This window comes from Bos indicus x Bos taurus, chromosome 1 (genome assembly GCF_003369695.1).
Source record: "Bos indicus x Bos taurus breed Angus x Brahman F1 hybrid chromosome 1, Bos_hybrid_MaternalHap_v2.0, whole genome shotgun sequence".
NCBI lineage: Eukaryota > Metazoa > Chordata > Mammalia > Artiodactyla > Bovidae > Bos > Bos indicus x Bos taurus.
The window spans coordinates 124,303,024-124,323,489 of NC_040076.1; the positions used below are offsets into that span (position 1 = coordinate 124,303,024).

A 20,466-nucleotide genomic window follows, 5' to 3' on the forward strand; every position below is an offset into this window, starting at 1 on the left:
CTAAGAGTTGCAAACAAAACATAATCCTGTTCTTAGCAAGGCTTTTTAGTCTGAGTTGGGAAGATGATTATAAACATATATAAATGATAAATTCTGGAATTTGTTACAAATCACAGAAAGGTACAGAAGATGCTGAGAAAGAAAAACAGGGACCTATTTTAAACTGTGTAGTAAAAGACAGCCTCCAAGTGCTACTTAGGGAGAACTCTAAATGCTGAGCATAATATTACACAGACTGGGGATGAGGCAGGAAGAATGTTGCAGGAATATGTTAGAGCCAGAAACTGTCTTCTCAGAACTGAAATTCAGAAAAAAAAAAAAAAAAAAGGCCAAAGAAGCTGCAGTGAAATGAGGAGGGAATGGCTTGAGGTAATGGGGTCTGGACAAGGAGGTAGAGATTAGATCACAATCATGTTGGGAATTACAGAATAAAACACAAACTCCCCAACACGGTCTACATGCCATGAAAACACCAAACAAGTGTCAAATCTTTAACATTCAGAAACATATTACTTACTAGAGTTAATCAATATCCTGTGGTATATAACCTTTAATCAACAGCCACTGTCCTACCATATTAATTACATCATTTTATTCTATTATATAAGAATACAGTCCTGAAAAAAGGAGACATGGGATGTGTAAGTAAAACTGACAAAAAAAACTAAAGTCAACTCTAAAATGTTCATGTTCTATTATCTTTTACTCTCTTTACATGACCAAAAGTGGGGTTTGCATACTAAGTTTAAAAGATAGTAATTCCTCTAATACAAAAAATATGAAATATTTTATAGCCATTTATTATCTCACAACATGCCATTAAAAAGAACATAACTTTGCAGTTTGCCTAAAATAGAAATGTGTTACACAACTGCAAGACTGATTTTTTTTTAAAGGAGAAAATTTCTAGTAAAAAGATAATGACTTGAAAAAAAACTCATAAATAATCAAACATATAGTCTAAAAATCTAGTTACAGGTTTTCCAAAGAACTGGCATTTCTACTCATACACACAATTTAAACTTGAGATCATTTCTAGAGAGTAAATTACCAAAAGCATACAAAATGCTTAGAGGTTCAATCTGAGCTTCAAAATTATTTTTAAAAGCCAAAATTTGAACAAAATCCCATTGTAGTAACGCATGTTATAACAGCTGTTCATAGAGATTAGTCAAATGTTCTGGTGACAGACTAATGTGTTCACAGTTTTGTGAACTGTCTAGAGGGGGAATACAGTAAAATTACTGGAATGATTTAATGGTTACCTAATTTTTGCTAAAATTTCTTTAAGACCTCAGCTTCTTAATTTATACTGCCAAATAGTAGCCAAAGTCCATTGCAAAGACTGTAGGATCTTAATAATCTCAAGATTTTCAAGTCACAGGATATGTTCCATTTGTTTCACTAAGTAATTTTCTGAATGCCATTTCCACCCACCTAGAATTCCAACAATATTAAGCAATGTCTTGAAAATAGCAAGGTTGTGTTATTTCACTGAATATCGTGTCCAACAGCTAGCTGTATCTAAAATAGGAAACTAATGTCAAAACACATCAATAACAAAAAAACCTACCAAGTTTAATAGAAACAACTCATCTTTGAGAACAAATATCTTAAGAAATATTCTTCCATACCACCAAAAAAAAAAAAAAAAGAAACAAACAAAAATTGCTTGGCCAATAAAATTTTAAATATATATTTCCTAGTCTCAACTGACCTCATGAGAACTAGCAACTGTGATTCATGTTTTTAAGTTGAAAGATATACCTAGAAACACTATACTCAAATATTTCTAATAAACTGTCAAATGGGGGAAAATAGGTATAAGCAGCTTCTTTTAGACCCAATAACCTAAGAATGCTACTTCATACTTTCTTTAGTCAAGATCTGATTTCTTTAATCTGCAAATAGAATAGTACTAACTTCCCCTCTTCCCTTTAAGACACAAACTGAATTAATACAGCCCTTCAGAAGTATAACACAGTATCTGCTAGGAGCATAGTATCTCTCTGCATTAAATACCTGGTGCCTGGTTTTGAATGTGTATTCCTTTGTCTTAAATTTAATACGACCACAACAAAACTCTTGGTTCTCCCTCCCCCAAAGCCATTCCTTCTCTGGGCTTCCTCAGCAGTAGTTGCTTAGACCAAAAACCCTGGTGATATCCTTTATGTTTCTTTCTCTCATACAGTAACCCATTCCCATCATCAAGTCCTATCAGGTATTTCTCCAAAACATACCATATCTAACTGCAACCACCTTAATACATACCAAGCTTTCTCCCACAAACCAGGGCAAAAGCCTTTGATGCCTTAAACCATTCTCCACAAAGCACGCACTGCTAAAAACACATTTATTGTTTCCCACTGCTCTGAAAACAAAATTCTAAACTCATGAAGCATGTTTACAAAGTCACACACAATATGGACCTTGCCTACTTCTATGATCCTATGTTCTACCAGGCTTTTCTACTCCCATGCTTGATCCTGCTTTGGAACCTCTGAATTTGCCCTCAGAATTCTGTACCACTGGCTTTTTCTCATCATTCACATCTCAGCTAAAATGTCACTCTTAAATTCTGACCACTGAATTTAAAATTGTATCTCCAATCCAATTCTCCATTAGAGGAATCTGCTTTGTTCTTTTTACAGTATGTAAAATCTAAGATTACCTTGCTCTTTATTTGTTTGCTGCCTCTATCTAATGCCCCAGAAAGCAAAGAATCCACAACTGTGCCCTGGCCTGTCATCTTTACTACACCCTAAGGGCACAAAGGTCAGTTCCCAGTACTATTTGTCAATGCCGCACAATTCCTGTCAGATCTCCCTCAGATAACACATCTTTTAAGATTCCATCTAGGAGTCTATGAATGCCAAGAAAAACCTTGACTTAACCTCTATTTTTAAAATTATTATTTACTAATGTACTAAACAGAATTATTAACTTTATGACTTACAGAGAAAAATTAAACTATTTGGTTTATATTACTGAATCCTTATGAAACCTATGTTTATACAATAGTCATCATCATATGGGACAAATCCTTAATGCCCTTTTAATTACTATTCCAAAAAAACTACGGCCTGAAGTAGCATCTACATAGGTATTTATGATGTATGTAGAGAGGATGACATTTAAACATTTGCCATAGGAAGAGTAAAATTTATATATTTCTAAGACGGATGTCATGGTGTACTAAGGAACTTTCAGATCAGATCAGATCAGTCGCTCAGTCATGTCCGACTCTCTGCGACCCCATGAATCACAGCACGCCAGGCCTCCGTGTCCATCACCAACTCCCGGAGTTCACTCAGACTCATGTCCACCGAGTCAGTGATGCCATCCAGCCATCTCATCCTGTCGTCCCGTTCTCCTCTTGCCCCCAATCCCTCCCTTTACTCATGTCTAAAAGTGAAATAAGCTGATTTGCAAAGTAATAATATACTGTAAAAAACTTTACAATTAAGGATATTTTACATATATTATCTGAATAATTCTCTCCTTTAAAACAATTCATTGGATAAGTATTAACATTCCCATTTTACCCATTTAAAAACTCAGGGTCTGAACCATCAAGTGACTTCGTGGTGGTCTAGAATGCTATTTCAATACTGCCATCACCACACCTCCTAGTCCCTGTGAGCATAACCCCATTTATCCTCAGAACTCAATTCCTCTGTGAAATCCTCCCTGGTATTTACTCCAATGAAGGTACACTTAGATGTCCCTCCCTAAATGAGTCATCTGACAGGATGCAAAGTACCTTTATTGGTAGGGCTAATTATACTATACTGATTTTAATTAGTCATTTATATACCTGCCAGCTACACACAGCTAAGCTACTTGCTGCCTGGAAAAGCCTTTTCAATCCAAATACCTTCTAACAGACTATTTACCAAACAAGCAAACAAACAAAATTCAGTTCTTCTAAGTCCAGGGCTATAAGTTCAAAGAGTTTCCAGCTGCTTCACAGATAAACTCCTGTAATCTATAAAAAAGACATAAAATGTGGATAAAAAATTTGATTACATAATTTAAAATCTTCCAAAGTCTATGATCAGGGTGAATAACTATCCTAATTTTATGCCAAGAATTTACTGTTTTAAGACAGTTTACAATCATTTACTAAAGTTCATTATGTATAAGGCTTATATTCTAAGGACATATTAGTTTTAGTGTGAAAAGTAAAGAAAGAAAACATGCCAGCATTCTGTGAAGAATAAGCAGCAATAACAGCAATATAGGAAGGAGCCAGAGACCAGAAGCCAGGAAATCAGAATAAAAACCAGTCTGATGATTCCCTGAAAAACTGACTCCCTATTAATGTATGAGAGGAATACGTGCTGACCCATGCAATGGAAATACGAGGGAAAATAGTTCAAATATTAGACGAAAAAAATATTTCTGCACTTTCAGAACTAACAATGGCCAAAAGATAGGAATATAAACAGAAAATAGGCCAGGGTATCAAATGATTTTGCTCCATTGATCTGGAAGTGTTTTCCTATGGATGATCATCTGTTTCTACAATCTTTCCAAAATAAAAGTATCTTTTTTGAGACCTGGGTTATACACAGATGTTATTTTTTTGTTTGCTCTGTCACTAAGCTCAATCAAGTGTCAATAAAACCTCTATTAAAAAGAAGAAAAACAGAAGAAAAAAAAAAAACCCTCTAGATATAAGCTTATTCATTTATTTGATTAAAAAGTAATCTACTCAGTACTACCTAGTCAGAAACATCTCTGAAGCCTAAATCTGAGAGTGTGGTTACCACAGCAGCAATCATTGGTAGAGAAGCAGGTGGCCCCTTAAACTCTGGTTTGAAAAGAAACTCCTGAGACAAAGTCTGGAACATCCTTTCTAGGTGCCACTGCCCCACAAGAACCTTAGCTACCCTTAGCTCCAGACTATTTTCCTTTAAAGGTAGTCTCAAATTTTGATTTGTTTTAACCTGATTTCATCTGTGTAAAAACTGGGGCTAGGAAGACAAGCTTGAAACAGGGCTAGCTAATCTGGCCTCTGACCCGTATACGCTATCAGGAATCAAGTACCAAACCTGTGACTCCCTTCTAGAAGAGCTTAAACCCACCAGTTAAACTCAAGTTCAGAAGCAAAGTGACAACTTCAGGTTGAGAGTGTAAGAGTCACAGGGTGTTGAGGCTGAAAAGGAAAGGATCTAATCCAATAGTGTCATTTTATAGATAAGTAAAGGGGGTCCCACAAGAAGTTCACCAACAGTCCAAAGTAAAAAAATCAGCTAAATGGTCATAATCTGTTTACATCAAAAAGTGCATCTTAGTACATCTTAAAGATATATTCTTCACCTACAGAAATTATTCTTAAGGGCAGACACAACATTCACTCCAAGTTTAATTGTAAAAATTCATCTTGTAATGCAGGAGTGGACTAAATTAGTGAAGTAAAGGCATGGTTAATATTCAAAAACATAACTATTTTTAAAGTGATCCATATTCCAGACAAGCTTCAAAACTGTTAACCAAGTGCATTAGATAATTAAGTTACTTTTACTTATTTAGTATCTAAGCACTTTCTAATTATTGAGTGCTTACTATGCATCAAGCACTATATAAAATGCTTTCCATGTATTATGTCATTTACAAGAACTGAAGGTTTAAAATCTATAGCTTAAACAATGATAGTTACATACTTTAAAAATTAAAGAAATCCTATTAAAAACATGATTTAGAAAACAAGACAAAATTCTGCAAATAAGACAAATTCCCACATTCTTGCCCTTAAACAACAAAGAGCTTTCTTATTTCTATAGATAAGACCATCTTCACTATCTCTGAGTTATAAAGTCAGAGATAACATTTTGAGCTTCAGGAAATCCAGACAGCATTTTTCTCCCTCACACACTCACAATGTTTATAAATTCAAGAATAGGTTAAGTACAAATACTGGTAAAAATTTTATCAGTAACAGAAAATATCTTGCTATCTCGCGAAATACTTCATTTTTAACTATTCCAAGAATGCTGCTATACGTTGTATTACAAAGTCCCTCTCTGCATTTTTCCCCATAGAATTTATGGCAAACTTGTTATGAAATGTACCTCTAGGTAAAGTAAAACTGTGAAGAGGAAAAGAAGGTATCGGTTCTAGCATTATCCTGCTGATGCTTATAATTTTTCCTTAGAGCTAGATAAACTGCTGTAAGCTAGTAAAACTATTCAACAATGGGCAAAGAGTCATACTTCTGTATCATTTCACATTGGGAAATCTACACAACAAATCTGTACAGCTTTACATAGATAAGTTAGGTCCATATCATATCTTGCAGACATTTAATACCATTCATGTCTCCTTTCAAGGCATAATAGAAACTTAGGTTTTTTACTGTTTCTTAAAATCTGAAGAGGCAAATTGAATGGGCTAAATTCACACATACTTTTCAGTTCTTTAGTACTGTATCAAGAGATTTTTAAATGTTTATTTTTGGAAGCATGTTTACTATATGGAAACTCTTGTTAAGAACAGCTTGATGAATTCAGTTTAAAATACTTTTTCTCCCAAGTAGTTAATTTGGGGGCAATATAAAAAAAACTAGTTTTTCACCAACTGTCCAAAAATTCAATAAGTAGCTCCCTCTCCTGGAAAGAGAAAAAAAAAAAAAGGGAGTTCCTCGTTAAGCTGTAAAACACACGCTTGTACTTTTAAAAATATTTTTAAGAAACCCATGAACCCCAAAATATATATAAATAGAGTCAAAAAAATAAACATTCCTATGACTGACTGGTACTAAAGGCCTCAAATCTGTATTTCACACCGCATGTAACTATAAAACTAAATTAACATTTCAATTTACAAACAGCCGTCAATAATGTTGATACATGTATTTTCTCATTTGCTAAAAACAAACTCTTATCCTATAATCCACCTAGCCACATGGTCAAGTGATTGTGTCAGTAAGTTTAAATTACAAAAATATAACTGAACTTTTTTTTTTTTTTTCAAGTTGTCTATCACTAAAGATGAAAAGAAGAAAAAGTTTAAGGGAAGAGTTAATCAGAAAACATACTTGACAATCTCAACTGTAAAGTAAATTGAAAATGGCAAGACAACTTCAAGCTTCAAAAACATGTATTTCCTAAATAAAGCATTTATCTCAGTGCAAACCAAATGTCAATATTTCTCATATTAAAGTGACATACATTTATAGAACTACATGTACAACATTCTTAAAGTGTTAGTTCTAACATCAGCAGAATCATCTGATAAAAACCTTTTAATATGCAGCTATTACTATAGGTGCAGAAAACGTGTATTATTAAGGAAGATCTTTACTAAATTTTTGGATCCCAGAGAATTTGACAGACTACTCAGCAAACTATATTGCTAGAGCTGTCTCCAGAGACCAAACTTGCTAACATAAACATCTATTTCTCAGAGAAAAGGCAGCTTAAATGGAAAAAAAAAAGTTTTAAATCAAAATGTACGCATTAAAAATGGACTTAGACTTTAGAGGCTGACTAATTTTGCAACTACCAAATAAAGTAATTTCTTCAAGTTTAACCAGTTTTATATCCTATTCACTGATACGGGAGCAACATTTAATATTCAATCTGTATTTTAAATAACCCATTACATACATCCTATGACTCCTTAAAATTTACTACAGTTTTATTTGAGGCAAAATACTTATTTTGTGTTAAAATTATTTGGCTACACTAATCAAACAATGCTGGTTTATTTTGGCTAAGTTGGGCAGCGAAAAACTTGAGAAAAGCAAGCCATATAAATGAATAATGGACATTTCTATACATGCACTTTAGATTAAAAAAAAAAAAAAATGCAACCCTGTACAAACCTCCTAGCCACTGGTGACATTCTTAGCAGCGCAGACAGGGCGTGAAGTATATCTAAATTACTTGGGATTAGTTTTATGTCATGTTCCCCCTGCCCCCACCCTTTGTATTTGAAATACAGCACAATTGGTATGGGGAAGGAGCAAGGTAACTTTCCCTGAGGTTATCAGGACAGATCACACCCCCACAGTTGCAACAACTGTCCAAGGACACCGCACTAAAGGCGAATGGGAATGTGTATAAACTCAATAACTTTCCCCAAGGTAAACACAGTTTTGAGGGATTCTGTTTTCTTTTTTGGCTGTCACCGCCAGCAGAAAGATCAAAGCCTATTCCCTAAGTCATGAGAGAGCCAATACGTCAACCAGGAGAGGTGACTCTTTTGGCCCTGGCCTAACCGTTCACCTCCTCCCTGCGGCCAAATTACCAAACGAACAGAGAAGGTCACCGGATCAGCATGAAAATGTCCGTCCTGACACCCTCGCAGCCTCAACTCCAACGTGCCTTATTTTTCCTCTTCTTAATCCCACCCAAAGCACACGACTCAAGGATGAACCCCACCCCAACCACGATCCCCATTTTCCAACCTCATCCTCCCAGTCTGGCTGCCCTGATGATGTGCCAGGTGAATGAGCTAAGGAATAAAACAAAGACAGACTTCGGGGCCGAAGTTAGGGCAGCCGGCGCGGGGTACTAAAGAGGAGAGCAAAAAACACTTGACAAGAGTACTAAGAAAAAGGTCCAATGGTTCTTGAGCTCGCCGCGGAAGCGCAAGCCCGGGCGGATCAAAGCAGAAAGGCAGGGAGGGAGAAGAGCCCCGGGAAACTGGCCGAAGAGACATTTTGGGAGCGAACGAGAGACAAGCTCCCTCTGGCGTTGAAGGATCCGCAGTCGGATCGGAGATGCGCCCGCGTCCAGCTGACCAGAGCCGACTCACCCTTAGGCGGGTCGCCCTTCGCAACCCCGCACTGCGCCCCGGGTCCCCCTGCGCCGCCGCCTTCCCACGCCCGCCGCCGCGCCGAGCCCGGTCCAGACAGGGCGACCAGCGCGGGCGGGGCCGTTTCTCCCGACTCCCGTTCCCCGGCCGGCCCTCCCGGCAGGACGCTCCCAACCGGAACCCCGCGCCTACCTGTAGCACCAGAGGCTCGGGGTTGAAGGCCAGGGTCAGCAGCAGCTGCATGCGCTCGGAGTCCTTGAGGTTGCGGAGCAGGAAGCTGCCCGAGTCCTTGGTCTCGGCATAGCGGCGCACCAGGCGGTCGAGCAGGCGCTGCGAGGGGCAGTGCACCAGGTCGGACCAGCCCTCCACCGCCTCCGGCGTGAGCAGCCGCACGTCGCCGTTGAGGCGCGCGAACTCGGTGCGGGGCATGGCCTGGAGCAGGTCGCAGCGGGGCCGGCCGGTGGCCCGCTTGCAGATGCTCTGGTCGAGCTGCGCCAGCTCGCGCTGCGAGCCGAGGCGCTTGAGCACCACTCGGCGGCGGCCGCCCTCGCGGGGCTCGCCGTACTGCGCGAAGTAGACGTTCTTCACGTTGAGGAAGTCCAGCAGGCGCAGGCGGCCCCACGCCTCGAACACCACCTGCCCGTTGAGGAAGCGGCGGCACCAGCTAGTTCCGAAACACGCCGGGCACTTATTGAGCTGCAGGAAGCGCCGGTCGGCCAGCTCGTTGCGCTGCCAGGAGGCGAGCAGCGACGGCGAGTGCAGCACCATCAGCACCAACAGGCTGCCCAGCGCCGCCAGCTTCAGCGAGCGGGACAGGCGGCCCAGCTTCGGGGGCACCAGGCGCCACATCCCGCCCGCCGCCCGTCCGCCAGCACCCGGAGGGCGAGGGCACCCCCGGGGCGCCCCCGCCGCGCCGAAACCCGGAGAGCGACCGGCAGGGGCCCCCGGGCGAGAGAAGGAGCAAGGCGCGCGGGCTGGGGCGGGAAGCGGAGTAGGTGTGTAAGAGAGAGACGGAGAGCGGGAACCAGCCGAGCCGAGCAGGCTGCGACTTCTCCCAGTCACTAGTCTCCACAACTCTCGAGCTCCCTCCTCCGAGCTCCCCGCCCTCCGACTCCGGCGGCGCCTCCTCCAAGCCAGTCAAGTTATACAGCAACGGGAGGAGGGAGGGAGCGCAGGGACTCGACGGCCGCGCGCCCGCGTGCGCCGTGCGCGCACGCGCACTACTCGCTGGGGGCGCGAGAGCTGCGGCGGAGGTGGCCGCCTGCGGGACGAGCGAGGTCTCTGAGAAGAGAAAAGGAGGAACTCACGGAAGGGGAAGCTGGAATGACTCACACCGAAAAGTAGCAACAGTGTAGGAAGGTGGGAAGGATGAGGTGCCCGCGCGTCCCTGACGCCTCACGCCCCGGTTCGTGCGCGCTGACTCTCCAGAGGGAGAGCGAGGGGGCAGGGGGGCGGGGCTGGCGGGGCGGAGCTAGCGCGCCGCCGAGAGAGCGTCTGCGTGGGCTCCCGGGGGCAGCTTTGGGGTGGGGGGAGGGTTGCTCCACGGGGCGGAGCTCGAGCTTTTGGAGGCTGGGTAAACTCGCAAGCTCCTGTAGTGAAATTATTTAATACTTTTAGTAACAGTTACTCTTTTCTGATTGTTGCCTTTTACTGGGACCTGTTTTTTGCCGTTGTGCAAACAGTCACCTTAGGGGGAAAAAAATAAAGGAGCCGCAGAAGCCTATTGCAAGCCCCTGCCCTCCGCACGGCGCGCCGGGGGTGGAGGCCGAGTAGGCGGGGCGGCGTGCTCTCCGGGCCTTATGCGAGTAGGGGCGCGCGCCCGGGGGCGGGGCGAGGCGAGGCCGCGGCGGGAGCTCGCCTCCCCCCGGCCCCGCGCGCCGCTCACTCCGGGGGCGGGCCTGCGAGGAAAACGTGGGAGAAGGCGTGAGTTGTGGCGGGACTATTTAGGGGCTTCACCTTCGGCATCTGTCACGTCTGTGAAGACATCTTAAATTAAAGCTGAGTGGGCACCAGGAAAGAGAAGTGTGCGAGGCAGCGTGATAAAAAATGGCAAAGCAGGATGAAGAGAGAACAGACGCGGCCTGGCGTCGCCGGAAAATCTGCCCTAGCCACTGCGAAGGAGCTGGAACTAGCAGCTAATTTGCTCCCGCCAGCTTTCCCAGCCGGTTTCCTTCAACTGAAGGCGTTTTCTTCAACTCCGGGGAGTCTGTCCCAGGGCCTCCCTTGAGGCGCGGGCGGGCCCTTACTTCCCGTCTCGGACTCAGGCCTGCCCCAAGAGCCCCAACGCGTTGCTGTGACAGTAGCCATGGGGACCCGGGCTGCCTGGTGCTCCACACCTGCACCTTGGCTCAGCTTCACGCCACGACTACAAAAATAACTCGGAAATCTGTAGCTCCAGCGCCTTATTTTGGTAGAAGTTTAAGGGAACCCAGACTCTATCTACAGTAGCTGAAATATGCAGTTATAATGCTTTTCAGTTTTAGCGCTAAAGTAATTAAAATGAGCAGTTTTTCTGATGCACAAGTGATTCCTCATGCGGTGTTAAAATATCTGGGTTTTAACCGAGTTAATGATAGGGGTTGAACAATGATGTTTAGGAGACCCATTCACTGGCATGTAGAAATCAACTCTAGAAGGGCTTAATGAAAAAAGTCTGTACTGGTTTCTGTGTGGTGGTCTCAACATTGTTTACTTGTAAAAGAAAGAGCTATACTCGAGAAGTACTGTTGTAGTCAGCATTTTGACCTTCGTGATAAAAGAATTCAAACTTTGGGGGAAAAAAACATACTTGTACAACTAATAAATATATTCAGCGTAGAAGTGACTTTTAAATGATGTTACATTGACTCCAGACAAATTGGGCGGTTTTAGTTCTTCAGTTTGTACAAAGTGACTTGAAGTTTCATAATGCTAAGGATTTTTTGAAGTCTTCGGCAGTAACTTGATTTAACTTACTTTCAGAGCATCCTATAACTTCATGAAATGTAGAATTATGAACAATATCTCCATTGAGAGTTTGGTGTGATTGGTCTGGAGATGTCAGCTCTGCTTCTGTCTCTGCTGATTTGTAAACTGGGCTGCTACTGCTGCTGCTAAGTCGCTTCAGTCGTGTCCAACTCTGTGTGACTCCATAGACGGCAGCCCACCAGGCTCCCCCGTCCCTGGGATTCTCCAGGCAAGAACACTGGAGTGGGTTGCCATTTCCTTCTCCAGTGCATGAAAGTGAAAAGTGAAAGGGAAGTCGCTCAGTCATGTCCGACTCTTAGCGACTCCATGGATTACAGCCTACCAGGCTCTTCCATCCATGGGATTTTCCAGGCAGGAGTACTGGAGTGGGGTGCCATTGCCTTCTCCGAGTAAACTGGGCTAGTTATTACTAAACTGCAAAATTCTTATCCCTAACATCCTTTCTTCCTGTCATTTAGATATGTTCAATCAATACTAGAGGATTTATGTGGAATTGCTTTAAAACAAAAGCACTACATGCATTTCAATATTTTTATTTAGAGTGAATGATTCCATTGGAATTATTGCCAGTGATAAAGCTGAGAGAATTGAGGTATAATGCAAGACTATTCCTGGAGGAGGGCATGGAAACCCACGCCAGTATTCTTGCCTGGAGAATCCTATGGACAGAGGAACCTGGTACAGTACAGTCCACAGGGTCGCAAAGAGTCAGACTTGACTGAAGCAACTGAGCAGGCACCCAAGACTATCTAAAAGATTCAGCTCAGCTCAGCCACTCAGTCGTGTCCGACTCTTTGCCACCCCATGAATCGCAGCACGCCAGGCCTCCCTGTCCATCACCAACTCCCAGAGTTCACTCAAACTCATATCCATAGAGTCGGTGATGCCATCCAGCCATCTCATCCTCTGCCGTCCCCTTCTCCTCCTGCCCCCAATCGTGCCCAGCATCAGTCTTTTCCAGTGAGTCAACTCTTCGCATGAGGTGGCCAAAGTATTGGAATTTCAGTTTCAGCATCAGTCCTTCCAATGAACACCCAGGACTGATCTCTTTAGAATGGACTGGTTGGATCTCCTTGCAGTCCAAGGGACTCTCAAGAGTCTTCTCCAACACCACAGTTCAAAAGCATCAATTCTTCAACCCTCAGCTTTCTTCACAGTCCAACTCTCACATCCATACATGACCACTGAAAAAACCATAGCATTGACTAGACAGACCTTTGTTGGCAAAGTAATGGGTGCTTTTGAATATGCTATCTAGGTTGCTCATAACTTTCCTTCCAAGGAGTAAGCGTCTTTTAATTTCATGGCTGCAATCACCATCTGCAGTGATTTTGGAGCCCCCAAAAATAAGGTCTGACACTGTTTCCACTGTTTCCCCATCTATTTCCCATGAAGTGATGGGACCAGATGCCATGATCTTCATTTTCTGAATGTTGAGCTTTAAGCCAACTTTTTCACTCTCCTCTTTCACTTTCATCAAGAGGCTCTTTAGTTCGTCTTCACTTTCTGCCATAAGGGTGGTATCATCTGTATATCTGCATATCTGATACTTCTCCCAGCAATCTTGATTTCAGCTTGTGCTTCTTCCAGCCCAGTGTTTCTCATGATGTACTCTGCATATGAGTTAAATAAGCAGGGTGACAATATACAGCCTTGACATACTCCTTTTCCTATTTGGAACCAGTCTGTTGTTCCATGTCCAGTTCTAACTGTTGCTTCCTACTTGCATATAGGTTTCTCAAGAGGCAGGTCAGGTGGTCTGGTATTCCCATCTCTTTCAGAATTTTCCACAGTTTATTGTGATCCACACAGTCAAAGGCTTTGGCATAGTCAATAAAGCAGAAATAGATGATTTTCTGTAACTCTCTTGCTTTTTCCATGATCCAGAGGATGTTGGCAATTTGATCTCTGGTTCCTCTGCCTTTTCTAAAACCACCTTGAACATCTGGAAGTTCACGGTTCATGTGTTGCTGAAGCCTGGCTTGGAGAATTTTGAGCATTACTTTACTAGCATGTGAACTCAGTGCAATTGTGCAGTAGTTTGAGCATTCTTTGGCATTGCCTTTCTTTGGAATTGGAATGAAAACTGACCTTTTCCAGTCCTGTGGCCGCTGCTGAGTTTTCCAAATTTGCTAGCATATTGAGTGCAGCACTTTCACAGCATCATCTTTCAGGATTTGGAATAGCTCAACTGGAATTCCATCACCTCCACTAGCTTTGTTCCTGGTGATGCTTTCTAAGGCCCACTTGACTTCACATTCCAGGATGTCTGGCTCTAGGTAAGTGATCACACCATCATGATTATCTTGGTCGTAAAGATCTTTTTGTACCGTTTTTCTGTGTATTCCTGCCACCTCTTCTTAATATCTTCTGCTTCTGTTAGGTCCATACTATTTCTGTCCGTTATGGTGCCCATGTCTGGATGAAATGTTCCCTTGGTATCTCATTTTCTTGAAGAAATCTCTTAGTCTTTCCATTCTATTGTTTTCTGTTGTTTTAAAAGAAGCTTAAGGCAAAGGAGAAAAGGAAAGATACACCTATTTGAATGTGGAGTTCCACAGAATAGCAGGGTGAGATAGGAAAGCCTTCCTCAATGATCAATGTAAAGAAATAGAGGAAAACAATTTAATGGAATACCCATCATGTATTTTTTTAAAAAATGAACTTGCTCTTAGAAAATTAAAGTTTTACATTATGTCGTTATTATATCCCCTGTAGCTGTTGTTGTAGTTGTTCAGTCACTAAGTTGTGGCTGACTCTGTGACCTCATGGACTGCAGTACACTGGGTTCCTCTGTCTTCCACTATCTTCTGGAAGTGAAAGTGAAAGTTTCTCTGTCATGTCTAACTCTTAGCAACCCCATGGACTATATAGTACATGGAGTTCTCCAGGCCAGAATACTGAAGTGGGTAACCTTCCCTTCTCCAGGGGATCTTCCCAACCCAAGGATCGAACCCAGGTCTCTCACATTGCAGGCAGATTCTTTACCAGCTGAGCCACAAGGGAAGCCCACTATCTCACAGTCTGCTCAAATTTATGTCCATTGAATACCTAACATTCCAGGTTCCTATGCAATATTGTTCTTTACAGCATCGGACTTTGGTTTCAGCACCAGACACATCCACAACTGACCATCGTTTCTGCTTTGGCCCAACTTCTACATTCTTTCTGGAGCTATTAGTAATTGCCCTCTACTCTTTCCCAGTAGCATATTGTACACCTTCTGGCCTGGGGACTCATCTTTCAGTTTCGTATCTTTTTGCCTTTTCATACTGTTCATGGAGTTCTCATGGCAAGAATACTGGAGCGGGTTGCAGTTCCCTTCCCTAGTGGCCAAGTTTTGTCAGAACTCTTCATTATGATCCATCTGTTTTCGGTGGCCCTGCATGGCATGGCTCATAGCTTCATTGAGTTACTCAGGCCCCTTCACCATGACAAGGCTGTGATCCATCAATGGGTCCCCTGCAGCAGTGGTACTCAATTAGGGAATATTGCCTCTTGGTGGGGAAAGGGTACATTGGACAACCTCTGAAAACATTTTTGGTGTCATAACCAAGGAGTAGGGATTGGTATCTAGTGGGAAGAGGCCAGGAATATTGCAAAACATCCTATACTGTACAAGGCAATTCCAACAACAAAGAATTAACCAGCCCAAAATGTCAATAGTGATATGCTATTGAGAAATTCTGACCTACAAAATTCTGCTGTTAGGTAGTAAGGTTTTAGGTATGAAAGCTTTATTGTTTAGCATTCTTTTCTACAGCATAAAAAGTGTGTGTATTTACACTTATTGCATATCTTGTGATTATAATGTTATGAACATTGTCAATTCAAAGAAACTTTGTATCATTACAGCTGTTACTAGTATACATCTGCTCAAAGTATAAATGTCACATTTTGAGCATTATAAAAATAATACTTCATTGAAATACATTTCTTAAGAGATTGGATTTTTTTATCATTTAGGTAAAGTTTTTACAGATGAGTATTATTTATTACTGTAATCTGACAGAGTTCAACATAATTCTTTTTCTCTTTTTCAACTTAAGAGATGTAAAGGCCAAAATGTCTGTTTATTTGAGAGGAGTTAAAAAATGTTACACAGTAATGTCCTTAAATAATTTTTATTCCTTCAATGTTGTATGCCAAAAATCATTACTTACAGTGGTTTATCAGAATATTTTTAATGGACATATCAGTTCGGTTTTCCAGTTTAGAAGAAAAGCATTGGAATCTTGATTTAGAAAATGATTCCTTACTGAGTCACTAATTTTCTCATTATTGACTGTTTAGTCCCCTCATCGTTATGTCCTAAAACAATATATCATAATAAATTTAGGATGCGTAAGAGGCATTCCTTTTGGAAAGGCCAAAGAGATAATTCTGTGTACTTAAGTACCTAAAATAGTGTCTGATTTAAGTGATTGTTTATTAGTAGTTGTTGTATAGGTGGATGGACGAACAACTGAAGTAATTAACACTTTAGGATTAAATACTATTGTAATAGTCCAAAGCTGGAAATGACAGCTGATAGCAAGGCTCAGACAAGTCTGCCTGCAATTCGGGAGACCCAGGTTAAAGTTGATGAGAATATTCTGAATATATTCCAAAGATAGATCTAACAGAATTTACTCAAGGTTTGGGTGAGAATAAGAACAGCATCAGCTATCAATGCATAGTTTTTGTCCTAAACTACTAAAAGAGTTACCACTTTACTGAGGTGAAGAAGGTTGAGAGGAAAAGAATGAGAAAGATATTGCATTGGCCAAAAAGTTTGTTTGGGTTTTTCTGTAACATCTTGTGGAAAAACCTGATTGTCCTCCAGTTAAAAATAAATACAAAAAGAAAAACCTGAGCAAACTTTTTGGCCAACGCAATACAAGTAAGAGAAGGCAATGGCACCCCACTCCAGTACTCCTGCCTGGAAAATCCCATGGATGGAGGAGCCTGGTGGGCTGCAGTCCATGGGGTCGCTACAAGTCGGATACGACTGAGCGACTTCACTTTCATTTTTCATTTTCATGCATTGGAGAAGGAGGTGGCAACCCACTCCAGTGTTCTTGCCTGGAGAATCCCAGGGACGGGGGAGCCTGGTGGGCTGCTGTCTCTGGGGTCACACAGAGTCGCAATACAAGTAAAATTTTCCATGTCCATTTACTTCAGTGCCACGTTTGTGTTTCTAAGCTTGATTTAGCTATTGAGACATACAGTTATCTATCAATGTATGAATAATTATTACTTTTAGTCTAATTGAAAGACCTATGTCATCACAAAATGATGGGGTCTTTTCCCTGTTTTCAGTTCTGACACCTAAAATTGAAATGCTTGACAATGTTAACTGTAAGTCTTCCACTAACTAATGTTAATTATCTGATTTATGTATATTGTTAAAAGCTGTTCAGTGTTTCAATAACGTTTTAATCTCATTTTACTATATTTTAAATCAATGACATTATACACAGGTATTTTTTAGGATGGATTTAATATCAAACAGTTGGCTCTGTTGGATAAAAATAGACTTCTCAAACTCATAAACATCAAAACCATGATTTTGCTTGAGAACATTGAATCATAGTTTTTCTGACATGGTCAGAATAATTCAAATTAGCTCAAGTGGAACTGTAATTTATAATTCTTGATTTATATTAATTCTGATTAACATGCAATATTACATAAGTGTTTTCTGCCTTAACTAGACTAATCCAGAGAGGCACATTTTCTCTTAGTAAATTTTTATTACTTCTGGTTTTTATTCCCCCAGTTTGTTTCAGCAGAGAAAGTAAGATATGCAAAGACAAAAAAATTAACAGCATTTCAATGAGAGATCACTTACTACCCTGTATTAAAATCTGTTGAAAAATTAAACCAAAGCCTATGTAAATTAATATTATTTTCTATTTTTAGGAGTTGGCGTATGTACTAGAAATGCCCCTTATCCAATTTCACCAAGTACAAGATTCTGAGGTTTGGGGTTCTTAGAGTCCTGTGGAGAGACAGGTACATACATATTAACTTTAACATGTTTGTGAGAAATGTGATGTAAGCAAATATTAAAGGATCATAAACAAGAAATTGTTATAGCTATAGACATTACCTTTGCATTGATAGCACTCCTTTTAGGAGAGTTCACTAATATAATTTTGCTTCTTTTTTCCTTCATAGTCTGTTTTCCTCATAAGCCTCACATTCTGTGACTCCTACCTCCCTGAATTTACTGATGATGTTCCTGCCATCTCTGCTGGATGATAATAACTGCAGCCCAATGCTCGCTCTTAAGCAAGCAAGCAAAAAGTTGGGAGAACCACAGCTGCCCTTTTCAGAGCAACAGCATCTTCTGGGTAGCTAATGCTTGGACTTCTAAGTAAAGATCCCTTCATGGAAACCACATGTATAGGTAAAATATCTGAGTAGTCTCCAGCCTAATTGTTGTGCTCATTTTATAAAAATCAGCCACAGCTGAGGAAGCCTATTTATGTCTTGTGTTTGAGTATCATAGTGTGTATTTAGTATTCAAAATTATGTGGTTGATATATGTTTTTGTTTTTTTCCTTATAAAAGAGTTTATAAACCCTTTAGGCAAATAAGAAGTCCCATTTTGGGGACCTAAAGATTCTGTCACTAATTCCTGTGTGTGGGGTGTATATATGTGGGAGGGCATTCCCCACATCAGCAATTCTCTGACATCAGCTGGGTGTCCTACAATTTGACTCGATTCTAACATTATGTATTTGGAGACAGTATTAGATTCCACAGGTTAAGGACTCAGTCCCACAAGACCACCCTATAGTTAAGAAGAAAATTGTGAGCCCAGGTTATTACCTGTGCTTCTGATGACCAGCTACAAATCAGAGGTTCCTAGGACCCACTCCTTGGGTTATAGGTTAAGGAGTCAGTCCCCATTAAGACTCCCACTCCCACTTCAGAAGCCAGTTGTAAGTCTAGGTTATCACCTATGCTTCTCACCATATGCCATCCTTGGATTTGGTTAATTTGCTAAAGTGGCTCAAAAAACTCATTTTATGTACTAGATTACTGTTTTATTATAAAAGGATATTACTCAGGAACTGCAAAATAGAAGAGATGCATAGGGCAAGGTATCAGAAAAGGACTCAAAGTTTCCATGCCCTCTCCACTCCTAACTCTCTACCTGTTCGCCAACCCAGGAGTTCTCTGACCCATCCTGTTAAAATTTTGTGGAGACTTCATTCATAGGCAAAACTGATTAAACTTTTGGTCGGCCATAGGTGATTGATTCAACATCCAGTCCCTTCTTTCCTCTCCCCTAGGACAGAGTGGGACTGAAAAGTTCTCTGTTTGAATTGGTTCCCCTGGCAACCAGCAGCATCCTTAGGTGCTCTGCAAAAGTCACCTCATTAACATAGAACCAGCTGTAGGGGAAGGGGGCTTGTTATGAATAAGATATCTTCACCTTGATGGCTCTGGAGTGATTTAAGGAACTGAGGACAAGAGATCAAGTATTGTAACAAAAGGTGCACACATTGCTGGCTGCTCAGGAAATTCCAGGTGTTTAGAACTTTGGGCCAGGAACCAAAGGCCAAATATGTATTTCTTACTATGTCCTATGATGTCTCTTATATGCGGAATCTAAAAAGAAATGACACAAATGAACTTATTAATTTAACAGAAACAGTCTCACAAACTTACAGTTGCCCAGGGGAAGGATGGGGGACTGGGATAGTTACAGAGTTTGGGATGGACATGTACACACTGCTATATTTAAAACCAACAGGACCTACTGTCCTACAGGGAACTCTGCTCAATGTTATGTGGCAGCCTGGATGGGAGGGGAGTTTGGGGGGAATGAATGCATGTATATATATGGCTGAGTCCCTTTGCTGTCCACCTGAAACTATCACAACATTCTTAAGTGGCTGTACTTCCATATAAAATAAAAATAACTATATCACAGAAACTAACTGAAGAGATGTCTTATCATCCAGTATAATCTAATTGTATAGTATGGCCAGTAGAACTGTGAGTTCTGAATAGAAATATAACTGATTGACCTGTCTATCCAATTTGACAGATTGAGAGGCTTTTTTCTTTCTCTTGTCTTCTAGGAAATAGTAAAGCTCGAGTAATTTTTTGAGAAGTTGTTACTGAACCGAATTTGGGTCCACTTGCCTGCCTTGTAGCAAAGCCAACGTACTGGCACTAGGTTGTAGGAAAGGAAAGTACAGTATTTATTTGCAGGGCCCCAACCCCTGTGGCTCACACAGTAAAGAATCTGCCTGCAGTGTGGGAGACCTGGGTTCGATCCCTGGGTTGGGAAGATCCCTTGGAGAAGGGAATGGCAACCCACTCCAGTATTCTTGCCTAGAGAATTCCATGGACAGATGAGCCTGGCAGGGCTACAGTCCATGGGGTTGCAAAGGGTTGGACACGACTGAGCAACTAACAAGCAAGGAGAAGGGCTTCCCTGATGGCTCCGCAGGTAAAGAATCCTCCTGCAATGTAGGAGACACAGGAGACATGGGTTTAATCCCTGTGTTGGGAAGATCCCCTGAAGGAGGAAAATGGTAACCCACTCCAGTATTCTTGCCTGAAAAATCCTGTGGACAGAGGAGCCTGGCAGGCTATAGTCCATGGGGTCGCAAAGAGTGGAACATGACTGAGCACACATTTCCTTGACACAAGCAAGGAAAAAGGGCTGTTTGTGTTCAAAAGACCCAACCCCCAGTGGCTTTCCTGGAAGGGTTTTTAAAGGCAACA

At 41.4% G+C, this 20,466-nt stretch overlaps 1 protein-coding gene and 1 long non-coding RNA gene across 3 annotated transcripts in view; one reads left to right on the top strand and one right to left on the bottom strand.

The window, feature by feature from the left end:
* Nucleotides 1-10,298, bottom strand: part of DIPK2A (divergent protein kinase domain 2A) — a 22,648-nt gene extending 12,350 nt beyond the window's left edge. Inside the window, exon 1 of the mRNA XM_027544099.1 lies at nt 8,959-10,298. Coding sequence (XP_027399900.1) covers nt 8,959-9,615 — 657 coding nt within the window. The 5' untranslated portion in view covers nt 9,616-10,298. The remainder of the gene's footprint in view (nt 1-8,958) is intronic.
* On the top strand, nt 9,977-19,666 carry LOC113894145. 2 transcript variants are annotated; one of them, XR_003511483.1, is made up of 3 exons: nt 9,977-10,171; nt 17,638-17,730; nt 17,896-19,666. It is a non-coding gene; the product is annotated as an uncharacterized LOC113894145 (long non-coding RNA). The 2 variants fall into 2 exon arrangements; XR_003511484.1 differs by having other exon boundaries at nt 9,989-10,125.
* Nucleotides 19,667-20,466: the final 800 nt, after the last annotated feature.